Here is a 24533-nt window from a genome sequence, read left to right as displayed (position 1 = left end):
AACCAATCAGAGAGGAGTTTATTTGGGCTCGACCAATGACAGCAGAGATTGTTGCAAAACAGTTCCTGGAAGCTGTCAGAAGCAAGGATTTGTTATGGTGGCTGTCTGGTCGGAGTGAGCACACGTTGGTGAGTCAGGATTAGTTTGATATGATTAAATAGCAGACAGTCAATTGTTTGGTTCAAATGGCCACTGTAGAAGGGTCACGTGGCAAAAAAGACAATCCGAATTTACACAACAAAGGTCACGTGTCTGCTGGTTTTATGCCCCTTCCTTTAACCTTCGTTATTATGTGTTTTTCTCGTGCGACCTGGTATTTCTCTTACCCTGCATCAGGACCTGCTTATTAATGCATGTTAGGGTGCATTTCTATTAACACATCTGTTTTGATTATTTAATATGTATGTCTCTGTAAATGTTGCTATTACTAGCAGTGAAAGGGCATCTGTGATAATTCCATAAACTGTATACAAAGAACCTGTATTTGTCAAAGTATTTAGACCAATACATTTCAATTAACGCTTTATGTACAGAAAAATAATAAGACAAAGGAGGAGAAAAGCGTTTTAAGGTTAGTTCGGTCCCTCTAATGATGATACTTTTGAATATTTAAAAAAACAAAACATTAGTGCAGGCATTAGATAAATTAAGACCGACAAAAAGCTCAGTATATGACTGATTGATGGAAGTTAGGGGTGTGCATTGACTGGCATCTGGCGATACATAGATCACGATACGGTACGATATATTCCGATATTAAAGTATAAGGTGATTATTGCAGGTTTATATATGACTTAAGAAACAACTAATTTGTAAATGTGTACACCTTCATGAGAACATCATTTAGGAAATATTTTTATTGGCATATTTTACACTCAAAACATTGGCTTTAACATGCCATGTGTCAACAACTTAAAATAAAAAAAATAACATACAATCTGCCTGTGGCTTTTACACCATCTTTGACTTTAGTGCAAAATGACTTATGACTTATGACAACTTAACTGAGGTATATGCCTAGAACAACAAGTAATTGCAGAAAGTTAGTACTTTCTTTTTAGATTTTATTGAAAAAACACAAGCTGGTCTACATGCCCAGGTTTCAGAGCACTTCTTTGTGCAGTTACAATGTCTCCTGCAGTGGAAAAGACGTTCCTGGTTAAATAAAGGTAAAAAATAAAATATATGGATGCATTTTGAATCGAATCCGAGAATCGTGCAACGTAATATTGCGATATATCGCCAAATCGCCAAATTTGAAAACAAAAAGCAGGAACGGCAAAGACAAGTCGCTCACCCGGTGATGATAATTGACCAACAGCTACACACATACTAGGCTAGAAAGGGATGTAGGGAACATATACTGTACATATATACAGATATAACAGTATCATTAAACTAGCAAATGTGGATATTTCCCACATTTGTGGGAATCAAAAAATTAGCATCTGGTGTGTGTTGTGGTCGTGTTAAACAGTGTTAATGTTGACAAGAAATTTTACTTTAGTTTTAGTCTTAGTCTTTTGACTAAAATTCTTTTTTATTTTTAGTCAAGATTTAGTCATCCGATTTGTTTTACCTTTAGTCTTATTTTAGTTAACTAAAATACCAAACAATTTTAGTCGACTAAATCAATAACACATTTACTAGACAATTTTTTTTTACCGCTGGTATAGGAAACAAACTAAACCTACTGTCATTTATGTGTGTATATATAAAACACCAATTTAACTTTATATGAGCTATGCGGTTTCACTTATCGACCTGTTTAGTGTCCATCTTGTGCACGTCCTTCAAATTTGTAAATTTAACAAAAATAATAGCTTAATACAAAAAAATTATGGACCTGTTTAGTGAATAATGTACCTCGTACATTTACCTTTTCAAAGTGAGAACTCATACTGTCCTTTTGACACTCGGAAATCTCGCTTTTCTCATCAATAATAATGATACATTTTATTTATAAGCGATTTTCAAAAATTCAGAGACACTTTACTGTTGTTAAAACAATTACACAAATAAAAAAAGAAACTAACGACAATAAAGGTAAATACAGAAAATACAAAAGCAGTACTGAATACTCACTTCTCTCCTAGCCTGGCGAACCCTTACTTTTCTTACAAAAAGTAAGGAAGTGGGTCTGGCGATGCGTTCGTCTTTACTCACTTTCTCGCCCCAGATTTGGTCGAACCAATGAGAGCCGAACAGGAAATACGTTGTATCCCGTGCGCAAAGTAGTATCAAAACAAGCATGGCCGCCGACAAGGACAAGACCTTCACAGCTGCACTCTGCTCTGTTTTAAAACACCTGGATATATTGTTGAAACCACAACAAGTATAGGCTTTAAAACCATAAGTCTGTACTGTACTACACGCTGTTTACGTCTTCTGGCTCAATTTAGGGAAAAAGATCTACGCTTGTCGCGCTATTGTCATCAGATCCGCTCATCGTTTGATTGGTTACATTGCTCGTGCTTGTCCCGCCCCACTCAGCCACCAGAACTGGTGAGCGCTTCCAGACTAATGGCCTGTATGAATAACACAAGGAGATTAGGATGGATTCCAGGCCTCATATCTTCTGTCTTCTGATTGGATATTCGTCACAGTCTATTTTTGTGTCGTCCTTTATTTGTTGACGATAACGTCAATCAATTTAATCATAGTTCACCTCTTTTTAAAGATTGTTAAAGATTATGTTTATACGTTTGCTTCTGATCCTTATTTTGAATAGGTTAGAAAAAAAAACCGAATCAATAATTATCGATATCGACTGATATGAAACACTTATATTGTGATACACTTTTCAGGCATATTGCCTAGTCCTACTGTGGACACACAGCAAATATGAAACTACAGATCTAATGAGTTTGTATCTTCACTCTTTCAGAGTCGTAACATCTTAGCCACAGTGACCCATAACTGAAAAAGGACACGTGTACTAGCCTCCTGGGCTAATTCTAGGAGGTAGATCATACTCGGGCCTTACTCCTGATCGAATTTTGGGAAACATTGTCCACCCATTAACATTTTAGGTAATGATGATAAAATCGGGGTCCAATGACATGCTAAGTTGTTACTTTAATCATTGCTTTGCGTTTCCTGCTATAACAAAAATAATCCTGAATTTTAAGTAATGGTGTGCCAAAATATCGATACAATGATATATTGCGAGGTTTCATCTATTGGTACGTTATCGATTCACTGGTGCCAAATATTGATATTTGAAAAAAAAAAAAAATCCCTTTATTACACAAATTAAGTATAGGGCCCGATAAAATCCACCTTTAACGGAATCGCTAACGGAATCAAATAGACAGAATTGGCATGAAATGCGTCACTTTGAGGCAACAAACATTTTAAAAAAAATTTTATGGGGAAGTGCTTCTGGGGAGCACTTTCCAGGGCGCACCACCCTCCCTCTTCCATCTTGGCTGCATTAAACACCGCCTAAACCACCTGAAACCCCGTCTAAACTGCCAAAAAACTACACAAATCATCACTGACCCCTAAATACAGAGCCGACCAGTGCCTGCTTAACTTTGCTGTGCCTGTGAAACTCAGTCCGTTTCTCGTCCAGTGCTGCATCGCTCAGTGAAGATGACCACCTGCTCAGAGTGTTTGATCAACATCTCATCAGAGCTACAGAAGATCCATGGGAAAAGTTGCATTGTGTTGTGGACAAGACCACCGATGGCAGGGTAATGCACTGACTGAAATGTTTATTTTTCATATGCAGTGAAATTTTCCAGGTTTCATAAAACAAGTTAATTCTGCTTGTTAAGCAGCACCACGGTATAAGGTATTGCCGTGACTAATTAAAAAATATGACGTAAGGCTCCGGGTGCTTTCACAGTGCCGCTTTTACGCTTTAAATGATCAATGTACGGAGTAACTAAAGGATGAGTTCACTCAGATTGTAGGTTTGTTCAAGGAGTTAACCGCTTTAATTTTGCCCCGGTAAGTTGTGGGAGCCTCAGCTGCAGCCGTCTCACAGCGGGAAGGAGGGGCTGCAGCTTCGGCTCTACAGACAATGAAGGGCAGTGGAGTTGTCGCTTGAAAAGTTTACATTTTTAGGTCGCGTTCAAATCACGTGTCACGACGCTTGAGGTTAGATAACTTGAGGTTGCGTCCTTTATATTGATTTGAATGTGATCTAGTCGCTTCAACGGAGGCCTCCACGCTGTCACGTGATGACAACCCATTCAACACATAAGTGCTCCTGGACATAAAATCATGTTTAGGCATTAAATAAATTTATTTTATTTAATATTTAATCCTTTTCTCCTATATTGTTTTTTTTTTTAAATGACGGTATTAAAACCGATACTGTTGCTGTTTTTATGACCCTGCTTTGTACAGTATTATTGTATTACCATCCAAGCCTAACTGATATGTGTCCATGTTTACAGAGAAGTTGATAATACTAGCACTGAAATGAGTATTTTCTGCATTAATTTTGTTTTTAATTATTCAAAGTTAATTTGCACAAAAATCATTAACAATATTTTGGTGAACCATTATTTTGTATCAGTCTTCCCTTACAGACTCAAACATAACACAAGGGCATGTGACTAGTTGTGGTCAGTGTGCGTTAAGAAGAGCCACTGTGCAGTATACACTGTGTTGATAGACAATGTTTTGTAATTCATATGAAATAGATTCAGTGCAGTAGATAAATTCTGAATTTCTTCAGTGACACAGATATTGTGATGTATCATGGATAAAATTTCCCGCGATATATTGATTATTGCCGCATCGCAATAATAACGTTATCGCGGGGAAAAATATTGCAATATATAGTATAGCGAGGTACCTGGCGATACCAGCCTCAGTTTTAAGATACATTTTTCTGTTTATTATATTGCACCACAAGGCACAATAGTTTTATGTACATGTGAATGTTAAAGATCCATGTAATTTACATGCTCTGCCTTCCCACTCTTTCTTTCTGATGTCTCTTCTCTTGGTATTCCATTGTGACAGTAAAAACATTTTTTTGAGAGCGACCCATATTTGATCCAGTATATCGTCCACCTGTAATGCTGTTTGATTGCTGAATGATCAGAGTTATCCTTAAGACAGCTGTGAAGAAGCTGTTTGTAGCAGAGAGGCCAGAGGCAACTCAAGATCACGGGAAGCAACCAATCTCCTAAGGAAACTATTGCCGAACTGCTCATTTTACAAGTGCTCTCAGCAGAAACTGTCCTGCTGTTTTGACATCACAGTTGAGATTTATAAGTGCTGACAGGAGACCAAGGAAATATATCATGAATGGCAACACTGAGCATCTTGGAAAGCCTATAGGAGACAAATAGGATGTGTTGTCAGACCTGCATTTATAAAAAGAGAATTTTTAAAGAAACAATATCTAGACTATTACTAAATTTAAAAAAAAAAAAATCACATGTAGAGCAAAACCTTATCAAAACATATTATATTTTGGTCAACTCATAAAAACTAAGCCTATCCAGTGGACCCCCACAATCCTGAAAATAGGACCAAGCAGGTCCTATTAATTTCGTCACATGGGATAAAGATAAACAATTTTAGAGAATTATGTGAAGCAGTAGAAAGTAAGTTTATATAAGTATTTGTTTTTTTGTATTATTTGAAAAAAGGCAACTCAAATGTAATTGTAGAATGCTTGCATTTCCTTTGTATGTATTATTGGAAAAGGTCACTTACTTGAATGTTATTTATGTTGGGCATATAAGCATTTTTGCTTCTGCCTGTTTCAGTCTTGTAAGTTGTATGTATATATATATACATATATATACATTTAATTATTTAATTGTGATTTATGTTTGAGTATTTTTTTTGGTTAGACTGAAACAAACAAACTGAAACTATAACTGAAATAGTCCTGATGACCAAATTTTGATTAAAACTACATTGCATTTTAGTCAAAAGCCAGTGAATAAAACTAAATTACAATTTACTGTTGAAATAAACACTGATGTGCACAATGTAAATATCAAGTACTTTTTCACAATTACCTTCCTAGTTACATACAGTATATTCTAATTAAAGCTTGACATTAACACCCATCAACATGCCAAATATTTCAACAAAGGCCTGTAACACAGTACCACCCACTAGCTGTTGGGGTGTACATTGCCTTGAATCTGACAACACAAATCACGATTTACATGTCACGATACAATATATCCCAATACTAACAACAATGATATATATCGCAATATCAATAGTTACAAATTTCACCTTTCACCTTAAAATGATACAAAATGGTATGAAATATTTTTTTTTTTTCATTTTTTTTAAACCTGTGAGAACAAGTAAATGGTAACTCACTGTAGTTCACGAACAAATGGTATGTTTATCAAACTGTCAAATTAGATTTTTCAAAAAAAGTTTAACTTTTGCTTTTTCAACAGATTCTGATTCTGTTAAGTTCTTGAATTCTTTAAAAAAAGGTAACCACATACATCTATTAAAGTGCTCGGTATGTCTTATGAAAATAAAGTGCTATCAACTTCCAAGCTAAAATGCATTGAGGGGTGAGGTAGTTTAACGAGGTGTGATGTGGTTCAGTGACACCAAGTCACCGGGCGTTTACGTGCTATGCATTGCGTATGTTAGCGCATTTGAATGGTGTTTTTGTAAAAAAAAAAAAAAACTTTTTTTTTTAATTTGGATATATAATCCTGCTGTGAAATATCACAATATATCGCTGAATTGATTTTTTTCCTTACACCCTTACTAGCCATGGATGGATACGTTAGTACATACATTAGATACCACAAAAAAAAAAAGAAAATAGCATTTCAATGGATTACTATAATCTGACAAGTTTCATAGAGACTATCGGAATACGTTTGCTGATTCCTTGTGGTAATTCACATTGCCATCATCAGTTGTGAAGCAGGATGCACGTGAGGCAGCTTACTCAGTTACTTACATAGAAAGGCCTACTAGATAAACACAACCACATAGGCACCGACTGACACTCGGGCACAGGTCAGATGTGCCACTAAAACAGACGTCCTCTGCGTATAAACTACACATTTACAAATTAATTGCACTCAAGTCATTATAATGGTTTGCCAAGGGGTGGATTGAACTAGGGAGAACATTATTAGATTAGTTTAAGAGGATTTCATTAAACTGGAGCTTTACAAGTGAACTCATCAGAGCTAATTATTTGATACTGACCTGTTGTGTCATAATTTTGTCTATACTAAAGATATGTATAGTGGTTGGTTGTAAATCTAGCCAAGTACATTTTACAATGATGTAGCCCAATTCAGTTTGCAAATGCTGCGTGGCTGGTCATTTAAAAATTGAAGGAATAAGTTATTGTCAAGCCCGGTCAAGGTTAACCGTCAGGCTTGATTGTATACCTGTTGTCTTTTAACATTTAAAATTTGTTTGATTGTTTTACTACTCACTGTGACATTTAGTTTGTGGGTATTTTACCACTGCCTTCTTGTCACTTTTGCCAGTCTGTATCTGATAGAGCAAAATAATGGCTGCAGTCATAACATGTCACACTTTTCCTGCTTTGGCTGTTTTGGTTCCTTCTGTCTAATTTTGCCATAAGTGTGGAGCTGCAGGAGCATTTGACTTTCTGTGTCCGGAGGATGCAAGATTATCATCAACATGCGCAGTATTTGTTTTGTTAACATCGAAAGAAAAGCAATATTCTCAGGGTGCAACACAATAAGTGCAAGGCACGTTTTGTTGTATACACTTTGACTTTTTCAATTTGTTCTTATTGCTTTTTCTATGGATATTTTATCCTCCAAATGTCCACTGAAATACCACAAGCATATATAACTTGACCTTTAAGACAAAAGCTTAAATCCCTTAAAAATAGACCTGATTTGTCTGTACAGCTGGTGTCTGGCTGTGTTCTATGCTGGATGGGTGTATAACCCAAACTTCTTTGTGAATCCGTTACAACACCAGATAAGATCTCTCAGCTCCTGCAGCAGCCGTCCAGCACCTCGATATCATTTGTGGTCAATACAATAAGGTTTAGTGACTGATTTTCCTTTCTGTGTAATTGGCAGGCCACTCTGTCAACCCTACACTTCCTTTCAATTCATAGCCGTTGTATTCATATCACTTGGCTATTATTTACCCAGGCTGACCCGCTGATTGTAGGTCTAAATCCTCATCTCCGCAAATAGTATCCTCACTCAGCTGTTTCACGGCTGTGTTGCCGCTGGCAACAATGAAAAGAGCAATATGGAGATCAGTCTCTTCAATTAAGCTTCTAATAGAAGACAGACCTAAGAGAGTTGGGGCCAGACCTCCTTGTCCTCTGTGACTTGGACTTTTGCATCTGTCACTCTCCATACAGCCAGGTGTCTGTGTTAAAATAAGAAGGATTATCTCTGATTGCTCTGATAGTAGAACCCCCCCCTCCTTAGTAGCAGTCAGGGGAGCACCAGCAGTAGTACTCCCACCCTCCACCCTCTTTTTTTTTTTTATAAAGCTCACATTAAGATCAAATCAAGCTCTGCGCAACAGGACCATTGCTCAACAATCCCCTGCCTTCTGCCGTCCAGAGAAAGACATCAGAGGTGGGATTCATCTCCACACTGGTTTGCCTGCTCCTCCAGACTCCCTTCCATCTGGGATCCTCTGGGAGAAGAAGAATATCTGACGAGGGGCTCGTAAGCCTCTTAGCCCCCCTGTTGGCCAGTTTTCTCTCAGCCCATGTTTTCCTAATTTAGTTGTGTAAGAAACCCACTGCAAAACCCCCGTGTGTTGTTTGGATTGAAATTCTCTTTGTGGTTCTAATAGACTGGCCATGTATATCAATTAACACGACTCAGCCACGACGGGGTCAAACCTCTTGAGACCATTATGGGTCATTCCTCTCTGAAAGCTTCCTTATGGCTTTAATAATGTCTGTGTCTTTTAGCAGCAGTTTTGATGTGGTCCAGCAAGCTTTGAGTTGTTGGTTGTTGTGTTTTTTACTGTTTTAATGTCATTAGCTAAAATCATTCATTTGTATAAGAAATTGTGATTTTCATACACGTGTGTTTATTTTGGAAATGAATACACACAAAACAAATTTGGCTTTTAGCTGTACGAACCAACCTAATTGGCAATATTGACCAGGGTGGGCGTCAATTGTAATTGTAATTTCGTAATTGATAATTAATTACTCTTATGGTGTAATTGTAATTTCATTGTAATTGAGTTCAGGTAATTGACTTTGGCATTGTAATTGCCATGAAAATTCCATAAAAAATTGACAACACAAAACTGGGGAAACCATGTTACACTTTATGTACAGTTCTACACATATGTAGTTAACAGTTATTAAAATATGTTTCATATCAAGCTTTCTCACATTTTGTCATTGAAAAAAAAAAAATGAAATCTCAGGGTATATTGACAGAAAAAAGGCTCAGACACCCACACCAAAAATATTAAAACCTATATTTTAATTGATTAGGAAGCCTAACCAGGTAACCAATAGCTAGGGAAAAAGTTAGATGATAGATATTTGTTTTTAGTGTATTTTACAGCTGATTTAGAACTTGTTATCATACGAGATGCTAACACAAGAGGAAGGATTAATTGTAATTTAACTTTAGTAATTGAGAATGTTATTGTAATTGACTTTCTGAGGATAAAAAAATATCGTAATTTAATGGTTACTGTAAGTGTAATTGAATATGTGTAATTGAAAATGTAATTGTAAGTGAAAAATGTAATTGACCCCAACTCTGGTATTGACAAACCATTTTAAAATATTTTAGAGAAAAATGTTCACTGAAATTGTTTCCCTAAAATCATTCTAGTAAAATTTGTATTTGCTCTCTGTCTTTTCTTGTATTATTATTATTATTATTATTATTATTATTATTATTATTATTATTATTATTATTATTTTGTGACAGCAGGGGTTTAGTACAAAAAGGTCATAACTTCACTAAATTCATTAACATAAACATTAATGTGTTATTTTCACTGAAAAACAATAGAATATCCTACTGTAGAACTTGTTTGTATTTTTTTGGGGGTGGGGGGGATAAAAATCCTTTCATTCATCTACTTGTGATTGTTTTTCCCTGAATGAGCAGGGCTCCCATAGTAAGAGGATCACAGAGTTAAATACACAATGGGATGTTTCCATCAGCAGCTATTCATTGGGACCCCCCCCCCCCTTTTTTTTTTTTTCCTCCACTGTAGTGCTCTGCTGTGACAACAGGAGGCCTGTGGCCACAGATGGTTGTGCAGGGAGGGCTTCACTGGGTTTTTATTGTTTTCCCATGGACATGTTTGGCGTGTAATCCTGGATTAACAGAGATACTTTGTGTTAAATTACAGCTGTAATGCAGCAGTCAATTAATAGTGATATCCCCAACACACACACACACACACACACACACATGCATTCAAAGCCCAGAGATAGTGTGGCTTTGCTGACTTTTTGCTCAGGGGAATTAAAGGTAATAAAGATCCAATCAGAGCTCTTTGTGGATGTTCAGCTTGTTCTAAAATCCCAGAGGAGTCACTGCAGCACACAAATGGACTTTCTATGAAACACATAGGTAATGCTATTGTTCGCGCACATCCACACGATGCAGACACACACTATCAATGACAGAGGGTGCCTCAGAAAACCAGGCGGCTGCATATGGACTCTCTTGATATCAGTCACTGGCCGTGTGATCTTGTTATGCAAAGTCCCTTAATCCCTACCTATGATGAATGCTGGAATGGAGTGTGTGTGTGTGTGTGTGTCTGTGCATGTGTGCGTGTGTGTGTGTGTGTGTTTTTGATGAAACAGAGATATGAGGGCAGCTGTACAGGGAGCCTGTTCACTTTGCTCTACGAATGTGTGCTAACAGATTTTTGAGCCCCAGTGTTGGAAAAGGGTGATCACATATGAGGCCATGTCTAAGAGAGCAATATAACGCTTCTATAACAGTGGTGTTTGTGGGACTCAAGCCAAATAAAGATGAACATATTGCCTTAGCACAGACTTGAGATTCACTTTAACCTTTAGATCACTTGCTTCCCAACAGAGGAATTATTGATCCAGAGGTGTTATTGCACTAGCTAAGGGAGGACTGTGTTTCTAATTTTTGCCTGGAACAATAAGAGGCTAGAGCTGGCTAATACTTTAGCATGGCACATCATCTGTTTAGAGTGTGTATCTGTTCCCTGCTAGAGATGTGAATCTTTGGGTGTCTCACGGCTTGATTCGATTCCGATTCTTAGAGTCACAATTTGATTCAAAATTGATTCTCGTTTTAACCGATTCTCGATTCAAAAATGTATACAATGCATAGTGTGTTAAGGCAAATTATGGCATCAAAACAATACAGTTTGTATAAGGTAATTTTGAATAAACTGATTCCAACACAAAGGCAAACTTAAGACAAAAGATAACATTTATTCATGTTAAACAAATAAAAACACACACACACTCCTTGTGCTCTCTATGTAATACACAGTTGGGGTTGCTGTTGTTGGGATCATGTCATAGACTGTAAAGGTCTGGGTGAGTTTGTGTGTTTTGACCTGACACTGTTGCCATAATAGTCGGAAGTCGCCATCTTGAAAGCCCATGGCCTACTAGTCTCTACTAAGTTCTTGAATTTTTGGCTTGAAAAAACATATGCTTGTGAGTATGTTTAAATGTACTGTTTGATAACACTCTGATAACACTGTTTGTGAAAGTTGAACTATATAAATCACAGCTGATCGCGGTAAATGATAGCATGAGCATATACATGGGTTTTCCAATAAACGTTAGCATGAAGCTGGCTGACTTTTTGTATAGTGGTATCTTCTATTTATGAGGACACTAATTAACATTTGTATGTTCAGTTTACAGTGTTTCCTGAGTAAAGATTCTAAGCAGATCTACTGAATCAGAGTTTCTCTTGAAAAAAACAAAATAGAGGTTTTTGAATCGATTCAGAATTGTTGATGATTAGAATCACGATTCTTATGTGAATCGATTTTTTCCCCACCCCTATTCCTTGCTCAAACTCTCATTCACTGAAAAGCTACACCAAAAGACTGATGGATATGTCACAGAAGAAGATGAAAGGAAGGAGTTTGGGCCAAAGAAACAAACTCTGCTTGGGATGATAGAACTGATAGTGGGATTGGTGGGTGAAGTATAGGTAGGAAAAAGTGTGCGTTTGTGTGTGTGTAGCGTACATGCGAGTGTGTTTGTGAATGAGAGAATAGAGGAGGAGGGTAATGGGATTATGGGTAACACCTTTGGCAGAGCTCGCAGAGCCACCTGACACCCGGTCTGTTGGGAACCTGGGGAGAACTTAGGTGGAGGCGGTGGGGCAGGGGAGAAATTGGGGTCTAATCCTTGTCCATTTTTTGGAAGTCATTCCCAGAGCTCTTGGGGCTTTGGTTTCCGCTCTGCTTGCTTTGGTTAATAATACCCTAGGAGGGATAGAAGACATGGAGAGAGAAACGGGCCAAAGGAATAGAGGAGACGCTAAGAACGTATTCTCTGCTCTGTGGTGGCCTGGCACAACTGCTGCCTGAGTGATAATACAATGTTTGAAGTGTAGCTTGACTTCTATACAAGTAAAAACTATTGTTATATAGTTTCTCTTAGTAGCCATTGAAGTGTGTACCTTTGTTTTACTGTCTTTTTGAACTCTGAAAGCATGGGGCCCATTAAACTTATGGCCTCAAACCTATTTTGTTGGGCAATATTTTTTGCACTCAAGGCAGTTAACAACAGTTTAGGGCTGAGGTTTATTATGATAGGTAAGTTTATGGTTAAAGGCTTGCTATCAATGAAAGTGCCTGATGTTAAAAAAAAAGAAGAAAAAAACACAGTTAAAGGTGTTTGTGTGCTCTTCACTATATGCAATTTGTTCCACAGTGTGTAAATACTTGCGTACTTTCCTTTGTCTACCCACATGCTACCCCCATTGCTGCTTAAGTAAAAGTCAATAACCTGAGTGTCGTCAGTGTTTGCTGGGAAGACGCACGCACACAAAATTGCGTGTGTGTGTCCATTCAGCAATGTTTGCAGGGGAGCGCCGAGGCTGCTCAGGGTTTCTTTTTGTTTCTATGGTGATGACAGGAGTTGATGACTGCTTTAATGATTGCGAGGGTCGTCGTGGCAGCGCAGCGTCCAGGACCAGCCACAGATAGTAAAGTGCTGCTCGGCTGGATGTGGCACTGCTTCTGTGTTTGTCCATCACCTGTGCACAAGGTGTTGATAGGTCTGTGTTCCGCAAGGGTCAAAGTTTACAGCAGTTTGTTAGTGTGAACTGGCTGCTCAGCCGCTGAGAATGAAACACCAGAGAATCGGTCAATTTAGCAGTTGACAAAAAGTTAACTCAAAACATGCTTTGAAAAAAAAGGCAGACTTTCCAGCACATGGATCTCAATTTTGTATTGCACGGCTACTGATAGTTGTGTGAAAAAAAAAAAAAAAAAAATTTCGGTTGCCGATTTTAAATCAATTTTATTTATTTTTAAATCGATTTAAAAAAATAAAAACTTCAGATATTTAATCAATATTTTTCTTATTGTATTCTTCACATTTTTGTGGATGTGTGTTTTCTAAATAGGGATAGGGGTGGGAACCTCTGGGCACCTCAAGATACAATACAATACGCGATACACAGCTCACGATAACGATTATCTCACGATATGACGATACTGCGATTAGCGATAAATTGGTCAGAAATCAATCTATGATAATCTATGACATAAGAAAAAAAATACAATTTCTATTTTATATCTCTGAAAGACAATAAATTGAAAAAATGTCCTATGAACAGTGACACTATTTTAGTGCAACATTTCTGTAAATAAGTGTCAACATACCAATGTAAACAAATAAGTATCTCCAATAGTTCTTTTTGTAAACACAAAATAGGGTCTTTCTTACCAGTGACACCATTATAGGGCAATATTCCAGTAAACAATGTATTGGTTCTTTCAACAAAGAGTGATAACATTTCTGTGAAAACCCACCTGCACATTTTAGTGAAAAAGCAGAAAAAGGTTTTGAAATTAATAAAATAAATCTTAAATTAAATAAATAAATAAATAAATGTGATACTTAGCACAAGCATATTGATAATCGCTCGTGCGAAAAAATATTGCGATATATTGCTATATCGAGATATTGTCACACTCCTACTGCTGGAGACATTGCCACTTCTCAACTACTGGTCATGTTGACCAGCTCCTGTTCCTACATAAAAACCTTGAAAATTGTGCCACTTCCGGACCTCCTTTCAGGTAGATGGTGCTGTAGATATATAATAATAATAAAAACAAAACTAGTTGCACTTTATTTGATGATGGCAGTGCAAACACTAATAATAATAATAAATAGGATGTTTTGAAGCAAATAGTTTTGACTCATTTTGTCCTCTGAATGATCAATATCTTCTGATGAACATATACAGCAACATGATTTTTCATTTCCACATTTAATTTGGATATTAACTGGGTAGAACATCGCAATATATCGTGATATCGCGATAATATCGTATAGTGATACGTATTATATTGCAACATCCTTGCCAATACCCACCCTACCTACTAATGTGAATTTTCTTTCTTTTGTCCTCTAGGTGGATATGTTTCGTAACGTGTTTGGAAAAACCTTGGGGATTTTAGGCTACACCATTCAGTATGGCTGCATTGCTCATTGTGCCTTTGAATACATCGGAGAATTTGTGGTGGTGCGCATAAGAACGGGACAGCCTTTTCTTTTTTAAATGTGTACATTAGAGAGATTACTTGTTAATTCATGTCTCTTGCTGTTGTTTTTGCTCAGTTATCTGGTCCATCAATGGAGCCTACCATAGTCAACCATGATATTGTATTCTCTGAACGGCTGAGTCGTCATCTCTGTAAAATACAGAAGTAAGTCACCTGTGTTATATTCTGTATGTGTGCGAAATATTTATTAAGGGTGCGTTTGGGATGTTGAAAATCATGGAATTTAAAGGTTGTAGTAGCTGATTTAATTTTCCACGCCAGTCGTGCTGTATGACCAGCATGGCAGCAGTGCGGAATTCTTCCTAATTTTAAAGGTAACGGAGTGGAATGGAAAACATGACTGTTGGTCACAGCCATCGCACACTGAAGTAGAGCTCAATGGTTCCTGTTGTAATACCTAATATCCTTCATTGCCTTTTTAAAAATTAACATCAAAAAGTTGTTCTTGGGTTTCCATGGATTCGGTGGATGATAACTGATTCAAAATGAAAAGGAAAAGTAAATTGCTGAAATGTAAATGGAAATTGCATTACAAAAAAAAAAAAAAAAACTAGCTAAACCAGAAAGCTAGCATTTTTCTGCATTTTTAAGCTCTACACACTTGATATTTCAGTAGGTAAATTGTTTCTTTAAAACAATTTGTTAAAAATTATGGATCCCAGACATATTTTTTTCTCCCTAAGGGTTGAAATTAAAAGCGTGATTGTTTTTTTGTTTTGATTTTCCTTAAAAATATATTTTTAAATCCCTAAAAACAAACAATGGATTCATGACTATTTTTTTTTTTTTTTTTTACAAATTTTCCTGAAAGTATTAAATGTTTGTGATTTTGTCTTTTAGGGGTGACATTGTAATCGCAAAGAGTCCTTTTGACCCTAATATGAATATCTGTAAAAGGGTGATTGGACTGGAGGGTGACAAGGTTTGCACAAGCGTCCTGTCTGATCTCCTCAAAACCCACACATATGTAAGTATGTTCACTTGTCCTTTATTAAACCTATTGAGAATCAAGTGACATTAATGTCCAACTGTAAATAAATGCTGTTATCTCAGTTTTCTGCTGTGCTTCAAACAAAACTCTTTAAAACAAATAATACCAATACTGTAATAAAAGAATACAATGAAATGAGAAAAAAAAATAGACAATTTTTTCATTTTAGTTCAGGGGCCATATAAAGAGCAGTTTGATCTCAAGGGTGCTACAGATTTTGTGCGAGAAAACGAGTAATTTCAACATTATTGTGCCCCAGTTTGCACTTCTGCGTATACTTTAAATTAAAAATATGTAAGAAACGACAATATCCAAGCAATAAGTGATGAATATCAGTCCTAACAGGATGTTCACTTTAAATTTCCTTCATTTTGTGACCAATTTCTATTTAATAAAGGGAAATATTATGTCATCATTTGAGGAAAACTGATGGATTTTGTATGACTTTTGAGTTTTTTTCTATTGTTTAACAGTAAAAAATGACTGCAGTCATGAGATATAGGCACAGGGAAAACTGTGAGCACCTGCAATCATTGTTGAGTTTAATTTACACGATGGTTCATGTTTTCTCTGTCAGTTTGACACATGTGAATTAGACTTGAAAAACAAAAAGGACTTTTATACATAATGCAACGCCTGTTTCAGTCTCAGTGCTCCTTTGTATGCTTATACGTCGCTATAGATTGCCACAGTTTTTTGCTTTTTGTAATATATTTTAGTCCACACATTTTTATTTTGTGCCATTGCTCCAAATATCAGCTTTTGACAACACCTATATTTCCTCAGAACAGTGATAAAACCAGAGAGTGAACTAGGGCTCGGCTGCTGAAACCACTGTCATTGCTTTTCTATTACTACTCTCCCCAACACCCACAGCTCAGGCCTGCAATCTCTCTGAAGCCTGTTAGAGTTAGTGCCAGCCGAGTGGACAGACTGATGGGTGGGAGGAGGGGCGTCTCACACACACACACACATGCACACCCACATACACATTTTTTGCACGCACACACAAACACTACCAAAGATTCTGTTTATGTTGCATGTTCTTGAATTTAATGTCTCTTTTTTTATTAAACTATGGAAAGACTGTTGAATGAAAAAAAAAAAAAAGCTTGTAAGTGCCATTCCTTAAATGCAAGAAGAAATAAGTAGGCTCTCTTCTTCTAGGTTTACTGTCTTTTCTGGGGACTGAACTTGTAAGAGGAGACGGTGTTTCATAGTACTTGTGGGTGCAAAATAAGTGAAGTGTACCTCTGATTTGAGTTGTTTTTCCAGCTGACACTAGGTGGCGCAGTTTTATACGAAAGCTTGAAAAAGTGTTGTTTTTTTTTACAGCATTTTCTGAGATAACTCCATTCAGAGGAAGCACTATCTTTATCATGGATTTTCCATCTGTTAGAAACTCAATCAAAGGGTTGATTGTGATATAAAGGGCTGCACTGGTATTAACATTATTTAAGTTTATTTACACAGGTTCAGTTTTTTGGTATTTTTTCCCCCTTTTTTTTCTTTTTCTTGCAAATCAAAAAATGTTGTACTATTCATTCAACCAGCTAATAGGATTTCTATGTAACTTCTATAATAAGTACACACAATACATGCTGTTAGTATGTATTATAATAAATCAATGCATCAGTAACATTTTACAATGGAATCAACATTATTAGATTAAAAAACACACACAAAAAACACAAAAACAAACCTCCATAATACATTTAAAAATTCAAAGGGTTGATTGTGATATAAACTGCTGCACTATCTAAAATATTGAAGTTATTTTACACAGGTTCAGTTTTTTAGTTTTTGAATGCAATGTTCCTTTTTCCCCTCTTTTTCATTTTCTTGCAAATCAAAAACTATTCTACTATTCATTCAACCAGCTAATAGGATATTTATTTAACTTCTGTAATAAGTACACACAATACGTGCAGTTAGTATGTATTATAATAAATAAATACACTAGTAATAATTTACAATGGAATCAACATTATTAGATTAAAAAAACATAAAAAAACAAATATTAATGTTGTAGATGAAAGCTCAACTCTAAGTAAAGTGAATAAAATAAAATAAGCAACTATTTGCTAGTTTACATTGGGGTGGTGTATATTAAGGCTGGCGTGATATAATGTAAAACTCTCACTCCCACAGGGGCTAAATCTTTAGTGTGATCTATGTCTTGGTGTGAAAATACTTCAGGAATCTGAGAAAATACTTGCTATTTGCATTAATGTTGGAACTCCCTAAGGGGCACTTGTGTCCCAGAGGACATATGTATTTTTGTGTAATTATTACCATGGTGTGAAAGACCTGTGAAATTACATCTGAAACAGCTTTCAACCTTGTCATCACCTCCTTTTTAGAAAGAAAAACAAAACCATAAAAACAACTTTTTGGTGACAAGACAGATAGGCAGGTTGTTTTCACCCTGAGCAGTTCAACAGCAGGCTAATTGCCCTGCTACCTCATAGGAATTATTTCTGCGTCTGAACTATCATGTCAAAACAATGACACTTGATCTCTAATATTATACCAGAGTTGGAGAGACAGAGAGAGGAAGGTTTTACTGTTATATCCTGTTCTTTGGTGTAAATATAGACAATGCGATATGGTGAAAAAAATATATAAATCTTCCTTTATTAAGTCGAACATCCTTCTCCACCCCAATCATGTTAACATAATGAGTGCTATAATGGTGTGCCTGTTAAACACACACTTCAACAGTGAAAAGAGCTCCAGTTTCAGGCTCTTCTTGACATGTCTCTGACAGGTACACAATGGATGGCGCTAGTCTAACCTGTAACCACAGGACAGGTGCAGCACTTGCCATCCGTCACATTCAAGAAATCGGCAGAGCTGATGAAAGTAGATCCACAGCTAAATAATCCAACTCTGGGCTTGGAAATCAACATAGAAATACTATTCACTTGTTTTTTTTTTCAGTTAAACGTAGACATTATAAAGAATGTGCTCACCAAAAATGGGTTTTATATTTAATTCTTGCAACTCATATGCAAACATTAATTTCATAAAAAATAAAATAACCTATTCATGTTTATTACCAGGGATGTAATGATTCACTCAACTCTTGATACGATTGGGTTCATGATACAATCCTTTCTCGATTTATTTAACAAAATGAGACAAATGATAACTGAAAAATGTTTTTTTTTTTCTTCGAAAATAAAAATAAAAATACTGTACTATTTTCTTTAATCTTTCATTGTCAAAAGAATCCCTTGATAAACTATGCAAAACAATGCAATGCAATGAAATAATGAAATGAAATAAATAAAAAAATAGTACAAATGAAGAAGAAGCCTATTCATTTAAATTCTGGCTCTACAGTAAACTATGCAAAATTGCATAATAGTTCCTTTTCTTTTTAAAAGTGCAACTGAAAATGAATTTTGTGCCTTAACAATTGGACTTTAAAACAAATCCCATATCAAAGCAATAATATAAACAAACACACTATGGCTTTCATTCTCTCTCTCTTTTCTCTCTGTGCCCCTCTTACCTTGGATTTCACATGTTCTTTATTTCCCACCTCTTTTATTTTGTCTTGGGGAAGCAAAAAATGCTTTCACACTTCTGATTTAAAACACGGTGGTGCGTCCTGAATTTCAAATTCTCAATCGATAGCGTCCTTTGCTGTAAAAAAAAAATTAAATAAATAAAAATAAATATATTTGTATTTTCATTTTTAAAGTACTGCGATTCAATTTCAGAGTATCGATGTGAACCGTGACATATTTGAATCGATTTTTAACTGCCTCATTATTACATCCCTTTTTATTATATTTTACTTTGTCTTGAAATACCTTCCCCCAAGGACCAAATACATCTAGATATATGGTTAAATCTGTTTTGCTTTGTTTCAAAGGTTTGTGTCTGATTTACAAAAAGGACACATGCACTTTTACGTATGGACACAATGGCTCAGTTTGATTATAAGAAATAATTATATTCAAACTATTGTAATATTTCAGAGGATTACTAATACAGCAACATACTGTATTATCAGCTGAGTAAAACTAGCCTGTCTAAGGAAGATCTACTGATAATTCAAGCTCAGGTCCTCTTTATTTGTGTGAACTGTCCAAATAATGCTAGGGCTGAAAAAATGATTAAATTGATCACCTTACAAGATTACAAAACTTATGTTTGACTACTTTGTTCTTGTTTCATTTTAGTTTTTTAATTTCATTTTATTTATTGATTGTTTACATAAATGATCAATAGCTTAAACTCCAGTGCATTCTGCAGGCGATGTATTAATATGCAACGTGTCTATAAATGCACACAGTTATCTCTGTGGCTACTTTTCTGACACTGTTTGATTATGCATGCAGTGTAAAACATTTTCACACCATGTAATGTCTTAGTCTGCTTTCACACCACACCTTTAAAAGTGAACAAAAACTATTGGGACAACTTTATTTAGTTGCAAAACCTCATTGTGACGTGTTGTTTTTTAATTTTTTTTAATTAATTTTATTTTTATTAGGCCAGTGCATATTAACATAACAGCTCAACTGTAAAAAATGCCAGAGTTAACCAAAAGGCTAGTTTTCATCTGTAGTTCTACTGTATTTATAAGTGTTAATAATTTCCTATTGCATTGACATGTGTGACAAGTACATAGAGGGAAACATGTTGCTTTGTTTCTTTTGGTGGCAAATGTCATCAACAAAATGCAGCTATGCTAGAACATATGTGGTGCTGTTACACACTCTGCAGTTCATTAGACAATCCGTTTTCATTTTTTCACTGCAAAAAATCCTCAACTCTAAAGCATATGAGATAAAATACTAGGGGTGAGTATTGGCAAGGATGTTGCAATACAATACGTATCGAGATGACTTGGGTCACGATACGATATTATCACGATACATCGCGATATTCTACCCAGTTAATATCTAAATTAAAAGTGGAGATGTAAAATCAAGTTGCGTTACATGTTCATCAGAAGATATTGATCATTCAGAGGACAAACTGAGTGAAAAATATTTGCTTCAAAACATCCTATTTATTATTTATTCTTAGTATTTGCACTGCCATCATCAAATAAAGTGCAACTAGTTTCTTTTCACTGAAACTACTGTGTAGAAGTCTCAAAGTAACCATGACAACATAATGACGGCATTGTAACGATTAAGGATAAAGCACCCCGAGTTACTGATAATGCACAAAAAGAAGAAAAAAATCATTTGTCCTATTGTGTCAGTTTAAACACTGATCTGAACAGATTATATGAAAATAAAATGTCAGTGCATACATAAATATTGCAGGCATTACAAACTGCCATCATAAAATCAAGTGCATCAAGTAACCGTAATCACTGAAATATTACACAAATACACAAAAATATTGATAAAATATCAGAAAAAAGTTACATTTTTTGAATGAAAAAAATAAATTTAAAATTGGCACCCAAACAATTGCGATATATTGTGAAATTGATTTTATTTCACACTCTTCACTGTTGTGTTCTTTATGGTGTCTTTCTTTTTCTCTAAAAAGTGCACCCTTTTTATGTCTTAACCTCATTTCTGGGTGACCGTGGCTCAGGTGGTAGAGGGTCGTCTTCTGATCGAGAGGTTGGGGGTTCGATCCCAGTACCTGACTATGTGTCGAAGTGTCCATGGGCAAGACACTGAACCCTAAGTTGCTCCCAGTGGTCGACGAGCGCCTTGCATGGCAGTCCTGTCCCACTGGTGTGTGAATGTGAGAGTGATTGGGTGAATGAGCTGATATGTAAAGCGCTTTGAGACTGCTTCACTGTGGTGATAAAGCGCTATATAAATCAAGTCCATTTACCATTCTGTTGTCAATGTAGAACAGAAATAATAGATTACAATAGCGCTTTGAAAACTTTGTCTTAACTTTTTTTAGTAATTCTAAGAATGTGTTCTAACTGTATGTAGTGAGCATTTTCAAGATGAGTCATTAAAGCATGGAGGAAATAAAAGTAGTCTATGTGCAGACATGAGGTTCTGGTTTGACAGATGACAAACAGTGGCCATTCTCCTTGGGTTTTTGTTTGGGAGCCAACATATGTTACCATGTTAATGAGGTGTAATGGTGAGAATACAGAATGCTGACATATGGTTCTCAGATGACTCCTTTTAATGATATTCATTTGTGTTGTTGTTATTTAGTGAGTTGTTTACCTCATGTTAGGTCAACGTGTCACTGGCTTGTGATTATGACACATCATCTGTCTCACTTATCAAATATGAAATGAAATGCAGCATCGCAGGGATGGACTGAGGGCTCTAGTCAGACTGGAGTGACAGGAATGAAGGAACACAGAAAGTGACGTCACCTTAGCAAAGATAATATTCTGTTTTTTTTTTTCTTCTTCCCATTATTATCTATCTTCTAGAAGACTTTTGCCGTTAAAAAGTTAGGCAACACAAAAATAGACTCGTGGATTGTGATGCCCATTATGACAATATAATGTGTTGTTGATCCTGTCTGCACATATAGGGGGGACAGCGCACTTAATTAGGGCCTTGACAAGCCTACTCTCCTAAAGTGATGAGATTAATCATAATTGGTGTCACTGTGAATTAGAGCCCGCTTGGATGACCGCCCCACTGGCAGGTCGGACCGCGGTGGAGACCCTTGGACACTACTGCTAGCCCTCTGTTTCTCTTTCTTTTTCTCTCTGCCCAGCTATCTCAGGCCCCTCTCTAGCCATGCCCTCCCTGAGTAAGAGGGGTGCAGATCTCAGCCAACAGCCTAATGACTCTGTTTGAAGTTCCTCTAAATCCCCACCCCCCAACTCTGCCCGTTACCCATGACCCCTCTCCTAAGACGGTGCGGGGTTAAAGAGGGACAGGGTGGTTGACGTTAAGATGGGAGGGATTGGTAAGGCAACTTGTTGGGTGTAGAAGGTGACGTGAAGGTAGCTTCTGACTACACACTCAACTCACTTTCACATATTATAGTTTAGTTGCAATCGATAAACTGTTTCTGTCATTTTCATGTCATTTAATCACTCAAATGTTCAATGGGACACTAAACATCTCAACTGTTTGCTCTGTATCTGGCTATGTGCTTGTTTTTAGGTCCCAAAAGGCCACGTATGGTTAGAAGGGGATAACTTCAGGAATTCCACTGATTCAAGGAACTATGGCCCAATTCCCTATGCCCTCATTCGAGGGCGGGTTTGCTTAAAGGTAACATGAAAAACCAACTGTGTTTGTTTTGCCCCCTGCTTTATAAATGCAATATACAATATGCTCTTTGGATATTCTTTTTTATAATATGCTCTTTTTTTTTTCTTTTTTTTTTTTTTTTTGCAAATTCTGATTCATTTTTCTACTCAAAAAGAATAGCTAAGATCATGTTTGCTTAAACGTTATTTATTGTCTCAGTTGTGAACAAACTCACCATTTTCTGCATCATTTAGATGTGAGAGTTAGTTAGAAGTTCAAAGCAAGTCTGTCCCACAGACCAAAGCCTGGACAACATATTGTCTAGCTTTCCATTCTGCTACGTTGTCATGTCACTGCATGTCATAGCAAGCACGACCCTGGAAAGGGGTCAGCCAACCTTCTGTCCTTCTGATTGGACAGTGAACGCCAATGGAAGCCAAAAGGGCTAATAAGATATAAATATATCAAAGATGTGTTGTAAAGTCTTGTTAAATCCTCTTTTTATGATCATTTTAACCTGTTTTTATTGTTTTTCTTCATCTCATTCAGCTTTGGCCCCCACAAAGTTTCGGGACCCTGAGTGAAAGCCCAACCAAAGCCATTATTAAAAGTCAGAGTGGCTCAAACTCAGATTGACTGACTGATAAAATTTGGATGGCATGACATGTTTGTTTTCTACATAGTTGTTTTTCAAATAAAGACTATTTGATTAAAATGTTGTGTATATTTTTACAAGATGGGACTTTGGATGACAGCTTTTTTTTTTTTTGGTCAGAGATAAAAATCATACATCATTAATTGTGTTTTATGAAAATACTGGTTGGCCCTTGTTTTCCGAGCATGGCACTGTGTTTATGGTAGCCGTGCAACACTAGGAACATCATAGCGTGAGCAGTGAGTAAATCTGTGTCCCTAAGGAACTGCTAATGGTAGCAAGAGCAAAAAAAATAAATATCTACTCAAGGTTTAGACTGAAGCTTGTGATAAGATTTACTTCTAATTGTAAATCCAACCAATCAAGGACATATTGAAGTAGACAATAATGTGGAATTTGATTTTTGTTTTATATAATTGTTTCCGAAAGACTCCAAAACCTGTACTTCTGCGATGTTTTTACACGCACAACGGCAAAACGCAACATAAAAAAATGACTCATCATGCTCATAAAAATATCTGATTAATTTCATGTTTATCCTTTCTTGGTATAATGCTTTAACAAAAGCTTCCGCACTGTTGAATATTTCATGAGGCTGCCAGGGCTGCAATTGAAAAAATGTTAACATTTCCCATTTAATCATACAATATTAATATGCACTTAGTAAGGCCCTCACCACTCACCACTGTGCATGTGTGAGTGCGTGTATGTGTGTGTGGGACTGAGTTTGTGTGAGTCTCATTAATTTTGCCTGCTATCAAGGAAGCATTATTACCAGATTACTGCGACAGACAAACATCGTGCAAACATGGTTTCTGTTATTTGGCTACAAAATGAGAGAAAACACTTCTATGTGGACATATGCAAATTATCTACAAAAAAAACCAAAGTTAAAATTACATTAATTTAGTGCAGAGAATGGGAAAGCTTACTCTCCACAACTGTAAGAACATTTTATATGATATTTTCTTTTCTAAATACTCCAGGACTCCCCATTATCCAA

General features: G+C 36.3%; 1 protein-coding gene across 1 annotated transcript; it reads left to right on the top strand.

The window, feature by feature from the left end:
* The first annotated feature begins 26 nt into the window (after positions 1–26).
* On the top strand, positions 27–23590 carry immp1l (inner mitochondrial membrane peptidase subunit 1). The gene is made up of 6 exons (XM_028443297.1): positions 27–128; positions 14565–14675; positions 14771–14859; positions 15556–15682; positions 22786–22896; positions 23425–23590. The coding sequence occupies exons 1-6, from the start codon at positions 36–38 to the stop codon at positions 23509–23511; spliced, it is 618 nt and encodes a 205-aa protein (XP_028299098.1). The 5' UTR covers positions 27–35; the 3' UTR covers positions 23512–23590.
* Positions 23591–24533: the final 943 nt, after the last annotated feature.

This window comes from Gouania willdenowi, chromosome 3 (genome assembly GCF_900634775.1).
Source record: "Gouania willdenowi chromosome 3, fGouWil2.1, whole genome shotgun sequence".
Lineage (NCBI taxonomy): Eukaryota > Metazoa > Chordata > Actinopteri > Blenniiformes > Gobiesocidae > Gouania > Gouania willdenowi.
Note: the sequence above shows the minus strand (reverse complement) of the source record. Positions and strands in the feature narration are given on the sequence as shown.